The sequence below is a fragment of the Perca flavescens genome, chromosome 9 (genome assembly GCF_004354835.1).
Source record: "Perca flavescens isolate YP-PL-M2 chromosome 9, PFLA_1.0, whole genome shotgun sequence".
NCBI lineage: Eukaryota > Metazoa > Chordata > Actinopteri > Perciformes > Percidae > Perca > Perca flavescens.
In genome coordinates, this window is record NC_041339.1 from 4,715,575 (window position 1) to 4,730,105 (window position 14,531).

General features: G+C 40.4%; 1 protein-coding gene across 1 annotated transcript; it reads right to left on the reverse strand.

Moving 5' to 3' along the window:
- Positions 1-2,927: 2,927 nt before the first annotated feature.
- Positions 2,928-9,698, reverse strand: LOC114561109 (dimethylaniline monooxygenase [N-oxide-forming] 2). The gene is made up of 12 exons (XM_028586828.1): positions 9,680-9,698; positions 9,235-9,400; positions 7,723-7,863; positions 7,325-7,513; positions 7,042-7,207; positions 6,769-6,911; positions 6,427-6,626; positions 6,047-6,280; positions 4,826-4,947; positions 4,631-4,703; positions 3,685-3,754; positions 2,928-3,608 (listed from the first exon to the last, which is right to left on the reverse strand). The coding sequence occupies exons 3-12, from the start codon at positions 7,852-7,854 to the stop codon at positions 3,261-3,263; spliced, it is 1,677 nt and encodes a 558-aa protein (XP_028442629.1). The 5' UTR covers positions 7,855-7,863; positions 9,235-9,400; positions 9,680-9,698; the 3' UTR covers positions 2,928-3,260.
- Between the last annotated feature and the right edge of the window lie 4,833 nt (positions 9,699-14,531).

Consider the following 14,531-nt stretch of genomic DNA (forward strand, 5'->3'; position numbering starts at 1 on the left):
AAACTGCCACAGAACAGACCAAAAAGACGAGAGGAGACGAGACGTAATACATCTCTATAACAGCAGGCGGCGCTAATCTGTATTGTTGCCCAAGAAATGAAAACCGGCAGCTGATTGGACGAACGCGTCACATGGGTTTGTTTTCTCCGGAAATTCAAACCAGACTGTCATGGCGGCCGTTCAGAATATGATCTCATATTGTACTAAAATAGTTTACTGAAACATGTTTCTGAAAACATTTTAAGCGAGAAATAGGCCATGCAGTTGCTGAATCTGTCTTCATTTCAGCTCAACAAAGGCCAGTTTAAAAGATTTTCGTCAGATTTTGAGAGACTCTTGTCACCTCATTCCGCTCGTCATTTCCGGGTGAGTCCCGACGGCCCTGCCGCCGACTGAACATGTTGGCCAAAATGACACCGACAGCACCCCAGACGGACGACGGCACGGGACACACCGAACAGATTTGAGTCACTGACCTCGCCAGACTGTCCCACGGCCGATAATCGGCCTGATGTGTCTTGGCCCTTAGAGGGTCATGGCAAACAAGAATCTAAAGACTCGCGATGATAACATTCATTTTGGCTGAGATATGGCAAAGTTTGTGTCTTTTGATAACTTTTTGTCAGGTCGGTCTGGAGAGGCTACATACCAAGTTTCATGCAGATCGGTCGCACGGTCTAGGAGGAGTACAAAAAAGCAGGTTTACGATAAATCACGATTTTTCACGCATAAAAGTCTAGGGGGGGAGGCGTGGCCTATACCACGTGATTCAGCTGGATCCAGTGAACGCGTAGATGTATGGTTTTTGAATATCGGGTGTACGGTGTGGGAGTTATAAGACCAAACACGTTTTTTTCTGCTATAGCGCCACCTAGTGGTGTTAGTAGCTGCATTTTTTTGTCCGAGGTCCTTGCAGTGATCTGGACCAGTCCTGAAAACGGCACCCCCCCACCATGTACGGTTTAGGCTGTAGCATGTGTTTTATCGGCGGAAGAATAATAAGAAACCTTAGGAAAGCAATAGGGTTCCACAGCCCTGCTGTGCGAACGGCGTAGCTTTGCTACCGCCAATTCTTCCAGCCTCGGGCTTGGACCCCTAATTACTACATGCTGCCACGGCGCTGATGATGAGGTGCATAACTAGTTACACATTCTAGTAGAATTTAACAATATCTTAATGAAAAAATTGAGTCTGTCCTAGTCTGTGAGATGAGAGGGATTACAGTTGTGTTTTCACAGTGCAAGCTCTCAAAACCATCACCTGAATTGATCAGTTTTTGGCTTTTATTGACTTTATTGATAGGACATATTAAGTCAAGAAATTGGGAGAGAGAGGGGGATGACATTCAGCAAAGGGCCGCAGGTCTCTAACAGATTTTTATTCACCCTCATATCTTCATCTGACTGTAAGAACCAATTAAAAAAAAATGAAATAATTTTCACAGTTTCAGTAGTTCTGTTAAATCTGCTTGGGCTGAGATTTAATGGATTGGGTCATGACGTAAAATGACAATAACAATTAAATTCAACGATTTATGTTTGTATACAGAAGTACTTCACTTAAAAAGTTTCAGTAGTTCCAAATCTGCTTTAATGAGTGGGGTCACGACGTAAACTTGGGATATATCGGCAATTATATCGGTATCGGGCGATGTTTTCAGGTGATGTTTCTGTCTAGCTGCCATTGTGTGTCAGACGGCGCTGGTGTGTGTGTGTGTGCGTGTGCGTGTGCGTGCGTGTGTGTGTGTGTGTGTGTGTGTGTGTGTGTGTGTCTGTGTGTTGTTGTTGTTTCTTGCCACACAGAGTTAGTGACGCGGCGCAGGATTTACATACTTTTCACAGTGAAAAAAGAAGACGCGCAAATTGCGGTATGCAATACTTGCAAGGTCGAAGTAATGCAATAAAGTAAAGTAATAAAGTAATAAGGGGGATGCCGTGTCAAATCCTTCCAGCACCTCCTATTTGATCACTCGTATGAAGAACCACCATCCCGAAGTTCACAAACAATCTCAGAAGCAGCTAAACTAAACACAGCAATGTACAAATGTAAATTGTACAATGTACAAAATATGATTATCATAGAAACTTGTTTTATACAGATCTTATCGACATTGGTCAATACCACTAATATGTTAATATCAGTTATCGGCTAAAATGTTCATATCGGTACATCTCTACCCCAACTAATGGTAGGCTCCAGACTTTCATCCAAACATCGATCACTGCCACCTTCTGAACCATGCTGGAGAGGAAGAGCGGCTGACAGCAATGCTTTTACTCTGATCTGATGTAGGGCAGGGACTGAAGGAAGGAGAAAGGTGCGTGCTGTTTTCTAGTGTTCTGTTTTCTAGTGTGTATTTCACACCCCATTGTGTTTGAGTGGTTCATTTGCATGTACATATTTTTAAAGCTTTTTTTTAAGTTGCTTGAGTTAATCAAGGATGATTATATTAAAGTGTAAATTTGGTAAAAGACGATGCTGATCTAGCTTAGATGAGTACTAAACTAGATTAATCACAAAATCTCAGACAGCTATTGTGACATTTGTGTCGTGTTGTGCGATTTGCGGTCGTGTTGTGCGATTGGAAGTGCACGGAGGGAAGCCCACTCTTCAACTGCACACACTGCCATGACACAGAGCTGGATTTAACATTCAACATGAACTTATATAAAAACTAAAAACACAATTTGAGGTTACTTCCATAGATATCAGATACTGACCGTGGTAACAAATTCCTATCATATCTAATTTATTGCTCTTCTCCTCCAGTACACAGTCCCTTCCACCCCCAGTGGTTATGGTTTCATTTCACTTCACCACACATTTTATTTCTTTATTTCCATACTTGCCTAAACCATGTGACTGTTCATAACATTTTCCTTGACACTGTGTGTATTGTGAAAAACCATGTTTTCTTCACTTCGTCATACTTTGTTGAAATTTTTATTGTGATTGTGATTTAGTGTTTTTCTGCATCGGTAAGCCTCAATTTAGGATGTTCTCCATGCTACATGATGGACTGACCTTTGAAACTGACACACCTGTAAGAAGAGTGCAATTACTTTCACAATTTTATAACCCCATATTATTAAATACACCACATTTGTACACTAATTTAAAAGTTGGAAGCTGTCTCTCTCCCTCTGCATGCCAAACACAAACAGAATAAATTACAGTACATGCATTTCTTAGACCTAAGTACTCTTTCACTGCATCTTAAATCATTTTGGATATTAAAGATGGACCCAGTTTTCATCATGTTAGTCCCTCAGAAAAGTCTTGCACCTGTCCAGAATGTGGGCTGCACCCTGCAGCATTGGAATAATCTCATTTTTAGACAGAAGGACAGCTATTGTGACAGCTGCTCCAAATGTGAGCAGCCAGGGAGAAAATAGGACAGACGGCCTGCTCTCTGGTTCTGGTACCACTCTGGTTCTGAATGGCTGAACCACCCGTTCCCACTGAGTGAGGATAGCCTGACGGGCTCCGGCCCACTGTCCAGGCCCCGAGAGACGATACTGATAAGGAGTGCAGGGACCAAAGAAGACCCTCACCCACAGCACAGGATCTCTCAGTAGTAGTCTCAGGAAGTTAGGGCGAACCCCGACCTGTGATTGGAAATCTATCAGAATGGTTGCGTCTCATAAAGTAACACAATTTTATATAGAGCTGAACTGGACTGACCTGCTCAGCCATGAAATCCAGGTAAGGGATGAAGTCTACCTGGAGAGCCGCCTTTCTCGGGCAGTCATAGCTGCGAAAATAAGTAGCAGATTCGTTCAAATGTCATTTTTAACATGACATATTTTAAAGGAGAAATCCGGTGCAAAATGAACCTAGGGGTTAATAACACATGTGTACCAAGTTGACCGTTCTCAGGGATATGTTTACATGCTAATCGAATGTGACCAGTTTTAGCGCAAACCGCTTATAAAGCTAGTCGTTGGGGTACGGGGAAAGTAAAAAGAAATCGCTATTTCTATACCCCTAACAAGGTTCAAAATAGCACCACACTTCCACGGTAGCATAATGAGGGTCCCTTCATGTAAACCGAAGCGTTGAGAACTTTGTAAGTGTAGAGACAGTTTATTAAAAAGATAGTTTAGAAAGACCTTTCATACAGGCGGGCACCATCTTGGGAAAACAGTCTGACCAGTCGAACGACTAACGCCGTGCATATATTTTAATAAACAGATATATTTCATGCATTTCCATGTAATTACATTTCACAAACGTAATTCCTATCGACCCAATCGTCGTGACTGTTTTCCCAAAATGGCGCCTGCCTGCATACATGAACGGTACGGCCTTTATAAAATATCTTTTTGATAAACTGCCTGTACACTTACAAAGTTCTCAATGCATCGGTTTACATGTAGGGACCCTCATTATGCTACCGTGGAAGTGTGGTGCTATGTTGAGCCTTGGTAGTGATATAGAAATAGAGATTTCTTTTTACTTTACCCATGCCCCAACGACTAGCTTCATAAGCTAATTAGCAGTTTGCGCTAAAACTGGTCACATTCGATTAGCATGAAAACATATCCCAGAGAACGGTCGACTCGGTACACGTGTTATTAACCCCTAGGTTACATTCTGCTTTCCTGTACTATAAAAAAGACGTGTGTACCTTTTCATGTTTCTCTTCCTCTCAGACTCAATGACTTCCAGCATTTTCTCTTTACATGGAAGACGGCTCAAACCTTGAAAATAAAAACACAGAAACTGGTACAGTTTGCTCCTCAGTGTGTGTGTGTTTTGTGTGTGTGTGTGTGTGTGTGTGTGTGTGTGTGTGTGTGTACATTTTAAGCTCATAATTGTTTACCGGCAAAGACCTTAACAGCCCATCGCGCCTGCATTTCCACAATAGGCATGATTGGTCCCTTCGTCTGGAAAAGACCCATGATGGCCAGTGTGGGTTGTGATAGACAAGGAGGAAACAGTGTCCTGCAATTTTTGTATCAGACTTATTACATGCTAGTAAAAAAAGTAATTATTGGTTGTCATACATTTAACTTAAAAGTTTTAAAATGTAGAATGTCATTTTGTATTCAGTGAAATGCTGAATGTATACATTTATTTGTCAAACTATATTTAAAAAAGCATTTCAATAAAACTATTAAAGGAATAGTTCTAACATATTTGGGAAATAGTTAAATGAGAATATTGATACCGCTCTCGGTAAATATGAAGCTAGAACCAGCAGCCGATTATCTGAGCTTAGCTTAGCTTAGCATCAGAACAGGGAAATAGCTAGCCTGGCTGTGTACAAATGTAAAACGATCTACCTACCAGCACCTCTACACCATGGTTATGTGCTCAACTAGGTTTAGGCTGGGCACTGTGACTTGCTGAAGTCTCGGCCAGTTGCCTGGTAACCTCACAGTGACTCCAAGAAGGGACCGCTCCAGACCAAGAAATAGTCTTAAACGTGGGGTATACTAACCGCAGCCGACCTGTCTCTCGCCAGTGTGACGTTTGCTATTTCTACGGACTAGAAGAAGAAGAAAAAGGTAAACAATGGCAAAACTGGCAGCAGCATTGACATCAATGTTTAATTTTGATTCGATGACCTACTTCGTTGAATAAAGCCTTTTCATTCACCATAAAAGAACTCATCTTAACCCAGTAAGTTTACAAGAGAGACTTGTTGCCCTTGAACTCGTCCATGCTTCCTGTTTCCGCTTTGTCGTGCCCTGCTGAAAAAAATCCTGGCGCGCCAGCAAGATCTACGTCATTTTGACGTCACATTGATGTGTGGCAGGTCGGCTGCGCGGACTGTAAAAAGGCCTTTAGGCCCGCCAGCAGCTCAGCTAAATAGTCTAGGGCTCCAGCTACATATTTACCGTGCCGACATTAGTGTGTTATTTATCTTCTCATCTAACTCATAAGTTAGTGTGTTAGCATATGTTATTTGATGTTTATTGGCTCAGTTAATCAGGGCCTGGGTTTCTAATTGTGTAATGTGGAGGTTAAATCTACCTTCTTTTCAAAATAAAAGTTGTCAGCCCCTATGTATACAAAACTCTATCCCCCGTATACTTACTTGTACAATGTCAAATCTCTGTGAGGCCCCTCAGATAAAGCTGGAGGCAGGAATGGGAAGTTTCCATTATAACCTGTACAGAAGACCACAGAGTCAATGTTCTCCTCCACAGTGCCATCTTCAAATTCAACTCCGGAGTCCTTGAATCCTTTCAGATTGGGTTTCATTATTAGCGCTCCCTGAAGGATTCGACTAGAAAGGTCATCATTGATCAAAGGCTTTTTGTCCAAAGGTCTGAGGAAGAAACAAAATAAATAGGAGTCAACCAAACCAAATATTGCTACAAATATTACATCCCATTCAAAATGACACCTTTGTATTTGCTTGTGGTCTGCACAGCTGACACCATGCTCACACTGGGATTGTGAAAAATGTGTCACCTGTGTCTGGGCTTCAGGCCATACAGTTTGTGGTCAAATTGGGGGTTCAGTGCTCTCTCTAATGCCCAGTTGACCAGAGTGTTGGGAAGAAGCCGTGTGAGGATGTTGTTGAACCTGGTGATAGCTGTCATGTCCATGGGAAGACCGTTAGTGGACATCCTGCCCATTACCCAGGCACCCTGGCGTGTGCTGAGAAATGTCTGTCAAAAAAAAAGGAAGACTGAATGTGAATACATGGGACATTTATTCTGTTGGAATAACTATGTGCAGTGCAATGAAAGAGGTCAGGTCTCTTGGCTCTCTGCCAAACAATAAAGAAGCTCTAATCGTCTCCTGTCTTACCATCTTTGCAGATCTGCTGATCTCAACTGCAATATCACCTCCAGAATTGCCAATGCCAACCACCACCACCCTCTTTCCTCTGCAGGCATCTGCATTTTTATATTCCCAGCTGTGAAAACACCTGCCAGAAAACGTCTCGTTACCTGGACAGATGGTGCAACAGATCAAAGGAAAAATATTAATAACATATCTGGCAAGCATGTGCAGATGCACATTAAATCAACCCGCTTTACTCCTCCATCTTTGAAAAGTGTAATCAATTTGTTTACCGACCTGGAAAGTCTGACAGGGGTAAGGCTGGATGGGTGTAGTGGCCTGAACACACCAGAACTGCATCAAACACGTGTCTCTCCTCCTCTCCATCGCCGTTAATGGTCACTATGTCCCACTGACCGGACCGAGAGAAATCTGGCCTTTGTGCAACACTCCTTACAGTGGTCTAAAGCATGCGTGTCCACATTCACACATAAATACACACATGCATTAATAAACTTTGACTTTACATAGCATGTTGTAAAAAATTGTGAAAAGACAGTGACACTCCTGGCTTGACGACCTGAAAATGAATGTATTGGAGCAGGTCAAAGTGGTCAGCATAGAGCCTGAAGTACTGCAGCAGCAGGGAGTTGTGCATGTAGTTTGGATAGTGAGCAGGCATAGGAAAATCACTGAAACACATCATCTCTTTGGAGGTGTTGACCACCAAGGAGCGATAGATGCTGGATCGCCCTGGCTCAGGTGATTCCTGTGAATACAAACACCACTCTGATAAGGACATTTTACTGTGTCGATAACCATTGGTTTGCACAAGCTACAAAATATTTGTTCACATAACTGCATTTTTTCTAGATGAGGTGAAAGCTATTTGGCCATAGGATACAGCATCAGAAGACAAATCCAGAACTGGCAACATGATTAATATGTGGGATACTCTCTTACAGTGAACTCACTCACCTTAAATTTCCACAGGCCGCCAATGTCATCGCTGCTTTCAAAGCAGACAGGCTCCAGGCCCTCATCAACACAGATCTTGATACCAGCCAGACCAGAACTGCCTGCTCCAACCACTGCCACACGTCGAACCATTGCTGCGCACTGAGGAGACAGGACTAAGAGTCTACGGCAGGGGTCTTCAACGTTTTTTAAACCAAGTACCCCTTTTCTTAAAGAGAGACGGAGCATGGACCCCCTACTACATATATCATATAAAATGAAGTTGCATTTTACACTGGGCCTACAATAACGTGGGTGGCCTAAAGTCTTTATATATACCTTTTCGGCACAGAATACTAAGCTATCAAAATAACTGTTGGCAGGATTTTATAAATCATCTTTTAATGTTACACATACATGTGGCACAGTAAATCCTTAGGATTACCTGTATCTGTGGGTGGCTACCTTAATAAGCCTATCATCAGTGGGGATATATATTTTCTAATAATATGTTGGATTCATGTTAAGGAATTTTAATTTTTGAAAAAAAACTTCCATAAATGAACAATAATTAAGAGACCCCCCTGCAGTGAATCTGAGGACCACCTAGGGGTCCAGGAACCCCCTGTTGAAGATCTCTGGTCTACAGCCATGCTAGCGCTTGTGTGAGGTTGTACTTAGGCAAAGTGGTGCTTTTAGGTAAATGCTAAGATCAGCATGCTAGTAGTGTTAGTGACAATGCTCACATATTAATGGTAATATTAGCAGGTACCATCTTGCTTTAGCCTGTTAGCATGCTAATGTTAGCTAATTAGTACTAATCACAAAGTACAGCATGAGGCTAATGGGAATGTCATTAGTTTTGTAGGTATGTTGTCACCAAATTATTGGCCATATTTAAATATTTACCTTATTATGACACTAGATGAAAAATTATAGCATCAACAAATGCATTTGAATTTATCCTCTAGACACACGACAATTCATCCAATAGTGGTCTATTTTGTTGATATTGTTGATATTTCAATCAAAACCATACTTGTCAACCTCATGCTGGTGCTAGATGAAAAGTTCATCACAGTCACTTGGATATATCTTCTTGGGACCATGAATGTCCGTTCAAAATCGTGCGTCTTTAAAATTTACTCTCTAGGGACCTTGAATATCCACAACAGGATTTTTACAGCAATCCATACAATAGTTGTCAAGATATTTCAGTCTGAGGTACACATATCTGCCTCATGTGGCACTACACTTCCACACTCTAGTACAGAGTAAAAGTTTTGTAAAACACAACTAAGTTTTAAGTCTTGGTAACTTCCTAAAGCAGGTAACACTTATTTACAGTAAGAACAGCAATGTCAAGTACCTCTTAAGTAGTTTAAAACGTTTAGGAATTGCTGAAGGTTTGAGGAAGTGGATCAGTTTACAGAATGTGTATTGTGCATCTCAAGAGAGGCATTTGTGGCAGGGGATCCACCAGCAGAACAATAACAATACTCGCATTATTGAAGTCTGAAAGAATGCTCTCACCTTCTTACGCTGATTGCAGGTCCGGGGGCAGCTACGATCGCATGCTTATCATCCTCTAAACTCACATGAACTGAGCCGTTGCTTATCAACTAATGTGGTAAACAGTATCGCAGCGGAGGGACTTTAACCCTGTTTCCTGGAGCGGAAATGTCTCAACATAGTGTCTCTGAAGAGAAGTTAAAGAGAAAGAAGGGGAAAGTTAACCGTTGACATGCACACCAAACCACACTGAGGAATAAATTAGCTTAAACGTATACATTTCTTTCACAAAACCTGCTCCACTTATACAATTATTCACAGATGTGAATGCGTATGCATTGTTAAAGTGCTCATATTATGCTTTTGGGCTTTTTCCCTTTCCTTTATTGTGTTATATATCTTTTTTTTGTGCATGTTATAGGTTTACAAAGTAAAAAAGCCCAAAGTCCACCCCAAAGGGACTTACCATCTCCAACAGAAAACACTGTTCACAAACTGCTCCAAACAGCTCTATTGTAGTCCAGCCTTTACTTCAGAGACAAACGTGGTCACTTTGTAACACACGTTATAATGCTCGCCTAGCTGCTAGCGTGGCACGCAGTCCTACTCTGCTTCTGACTGGCTAGTAGTCCTTACCTAGCTACTGCGCATGTGCGACTCCCAACAAAGATGGGACAGAAGTGCAATGCCTCACTCTGTAGCTAAAACAGAGAGCTCAACACACAGGGTGAAAAGAGGAACTGCAGCAACGTGCAGTACAACAAAAATATGGTGTTTTTTGAAAATGAAACCATGTACACCTATTCTGGTACAACCTCAAATACAATTATGAACCTGAAAATGAGCATAGTATGAGCATGTCTTTTTTCATTCTTCACTGAGCTGCACCAAGGATAGGGAAAATATATTTTTTTAACTCATTGCTGACATCAGATTTAAGTACATCATTATAGTTTTGTAACTTTCTGTCCCACCCAGCCAAGTCTGAGGCAGTTCAGTAATATGATAATGTAAATTCCAGTTTAGATGATGTATTGCCTTGTTCTACCTGAGGACATTTTAATATATGCTGGAAGTACAACATCTTTTGCCAAGAACTGAATGTGAAAAACAGGACAGACTCATTCCCAGCCTATGTATAATGCACCAGTCTAGAACACGGGTAGATCAGATATCAGATGTAATACAATACGTCTTGGCACTAGCTCTCATTCCAGTTAGCATAAGATTATATAATTGCCTGAAACATATTTCTGATTGCATACAACATAAATTACGGAACTCTTATGCATCAACTTATCGACTGTTAGACTCCGGTTCTGTCATACAACTTTTCTCAGTTTCTAGAAGTAGAAAGAAGAGCAGATCTTACACGTCATTGAGAGCTCTAAAACTTTAGAATTACTTACTGGATGAAATATTCTGAGAAAAAGCTGTGCAATGCAATCTGTGCAAAGACTCAGTGTTGTGATTGTATCAGTGCAAAATGTGCAAAGAAAAAAAACTGTTTGGCACTTGGAAAAACTAAAAAACGTATTTGTTTGATTCACTATCATGTTGCAGTTCAATCATATGCACGTGAATAGGCCATATAACACATCTCACTAATTTACTCAACAATAGCACAAAAAATTGCAAAATTCTAAAATAAAGTGTAGCAGCTTTCCTCTTACCTTGATCCTTGCCTGTTGGTTTCTTGTGAATGTCAAGTGGCACGAGCTTTGCCTGAGCACATACAGTTGTGGTCATAAGTTTACACACCCATGCTAAAGTTGAGTAAAAAGAGGAGTAAAAAAATCATCTTTTGGAAATAGACCTTAATGCCTTAATTAAAAAAAAATAGGAAAAATCCAACCTTTAAGGACACCAATTTCTTTTTTTTTGTGAATGAATAAGTATCGTAAATAAATGTTCTTCCTTAAAATACAGGGGGCCTAAGTAAGTACACCCCTATGTTAAATTCCCAGTTATTTCATGGAGCCAGGATACTATGCATCCTGATAAAGTTCCCTTGGCCTTTGGGATTAAAATAGCCCCCCATCATCACATACCCTTCACCGTACCTAGAGATTAGCATGGTTTTATTTCAGTTAGCCTAATCACTGGTTTGATTTGCATTGAGAGATGATTTTATGGAAAGTACCCCATGCCAATCTCTAGGATAACCCGTTCTCTAGCATGGGTTCATAAATTTATGAGCACAACAGTATACATGTATTGAGGCAGTGACTGGTGAAAAAAAAATGTAATCCTGCCAAAAAAAGAGGCAACTACCAAGTTAAATTGTGTTTTCCAAAATCCAGTGGGATGGATTTTGGAAAGTTCAATTTATGTCCTCTAATCAAGAGGATGGAATTTGGAAGAGTGTCTGATGAGTAACTGAGTAACAATGGTTCTATCTATCCATCTATCTATCTATCAATCAATCAATCAATCATAACATGAGGCAGTTTCAAATTTGTTCCCCGTTTAATTAAAAATCATTACAATCCAATAATTCAAGAAGAACCCCTCAGGGAATATTGAGCAGCACATTCAAATCCACTGATCATATCACAGTGTAACCACATGACCATACAGGCATATTTCTACACATTAAGAATAAGGTATATACAGGAAACACACAATATCATCTAGAATATATAGCAGGCAAAACTGAGTGCAATCAAATATATTGGAGCTGGCTTTATGTTTGACAATGTGCAAGAACGAATGGGACATTTACTGACATGTGGAATGTGCAAAATCTATTGTGTAATCATACAGCTTTTTCTTAGGTCTCTGCCTTGCTGCCATATCAACAAAACAAATCAAAAAAAAAAAATACTAAAAATCATTTGGTCACAGAGTTCACTGTCCAGCATATAGAGATTTGCGATAAAAGGCTAATCAAATAAAAATAAATGGAAGCTACAAACTCGCTAGCTGGTCATCTTATCGCTCGCACTGGGAAGATCATTGGTCGATTATTGCAGAGAGAAGTCAATGAAAGTCTATTATGGGGGCACCCGGGTACCAGGGAACAGGCTGTTAAATGATGTTAGTTCGTAAGAAATGGTTCAACAATAGTTCATACATCATACATGTACACAGAAGGCATAAGTCACCATATCTCATCATACTCCTAATCAAAATTAAAAGACAAATTATAATCGACTGGAAAAAAAAAAAAAAAAAGAATTAGGGTACACTTGTTCTGGTTTCTGGCAGTGCCAAGATGTGTGTGAGTGAGTCAGCGAAGAGACCTGTGCACATCTAGTGAATAAATGGATCGGTACAATAATACATGCACACCACTTCCTTTTCTTTAAATCTCTTAAAAGACAAAAGACGTGTCCGATTTCGACCGTTCTCTGGGATGTGTTTTCATGCTAATCGAATGTGACCAGTTTTATTCGCAAACCACATGTAGGGACCCTCATTATGCTACTGTTGAAGTGTGGTGCTATTTTGAGCCTTGGTAGTGGTATAGAAATAGCGATTTCTTTTTACTTTACCCGCGCCCCGACGACTAAAAAACTGGTCCCATTCGATTAGCAGGAAATCATATCCCAGAGAACTCAGACACGTGTTATTAACCCCTAGGTTCATTTTGTGCCGGATTTGTCCTTTAAGTGCAAGCCTTTTTAGAAAAATGTGAGCAATTCTGCTCAACAGCAACATTGTATGATACTATTGGACAATAAACATTAAAGGATGTATGTATGAATACAGGCAAATCTTTTGATTTCATGTTATGTTGCAAACAAGCAAAAATATAGCTTGAATGACACATCAACTAAACACACAAAAATGCACGGTACATTCGCTCTTCAGATTTGGTACAGCTGTGCGACAGTCAACACACTGTCAGAGCGCAAATCAGTTAACCACATGCTGTGATGGCTTACGTACGGATCATAGCCTCTGTGACGGCGCTAATGTCAAACACTCCTCTGTGTCACAACATCTTGAACGCTGGTGTCATTTCAAGTTTAATATTCATGTCATTCAATATGCTTTCAGTGGGTCAGTGTGTGGATATGGATTAATCAATAGACATGCTGCTTGTGAGAATTAGTATGCATGACCAGACAAAGTCAGAAAGGTATCTAACATTAATATTCAAGACCAGTCCTCAACAGTTCAACACCTAGCTGTTGATCCCTTCTACAGATTATTGCTTTTGTGAATCTTTTAACTGAGAATTAGTGGGAAATTTAAATAAAAAAAAAACTAAAAGATTTTTATTCACCCTCATATCTTCATCTGACTGTAAGAACCAATTAAAAATAATGAAATATTTCACTATTCACAGTTTCAGTAGTTCTGTTAAATCTGCTTGGGCTGAGATTTAATGGATTGGGTCATGACGTAAAATGACAATAAAAATTAAATTCAAGGATTGTGTGTTTCTGTGTTTGTATACAGAAGTACTTCACTTAAAAAGTTTCAGTAGTTCCAAATCTGCTTGGGCTGAGATTTAATGAGTTGGGTCACAACGTAAACTTGGGACATATCGGCAATCATATCGGTATCGTGCGATGTTTTCAGGCGATGTTTCTGTCTAGCTGCCATTGTGTGTCAGAGCAGCGCTGGGATGTGTGTGTGTGTGTGTGTGTGTGTGTATATGTATATATATATATATATATATATATATGTGTGTTGTTGTTGTTTTTTGCCACGCGGAGTTAGTGAGGATTTACATGCTGAAGACGAAGCAAGTTTTTCACAGTGAAAAAAGAAGACGTGCATATTGCGGTATGCAATACTTGCAAGGTCGAAGTAATGCGAGGGGGATGCCGTGTCAAATCCTTCCAACACCTCCTATTTGATCACTCGTATGAAGAACCACCATCCCGAAGTTCACAAACAGTATCAGAAGCAGCTAAACTAAACACAGCAGCAGCTGCAGTCCACATGCTAGCCAGTGTGCGCTGGAGAAACCTAAGACTTATGGGCTTTTCCAAATGTTTTGCAAATAAAGAAAGACCTTTTTAGACAGTTTTAAAATTCACAGTGTTTACACATTTCTCATTATGTACAAAATATGATTATCATAGAAACTTGTTTTATACAGATCTTATCGACATTGGTCACTAATAGGTTAATATCAGTTATCGGCTAAAATGTTCATATCGGTACATCTCTACCCCAACTAATGTCATCCTCAGTCAGAGCCAGTGATCAAGTATGAACTTGGATTGAATCCGTTTCAGGTACACACACACACACACACACACACACACACACACACACACACACACACACACACACACACACACACACACACACACACACACACACACACACACACACACACACACACACACACACAC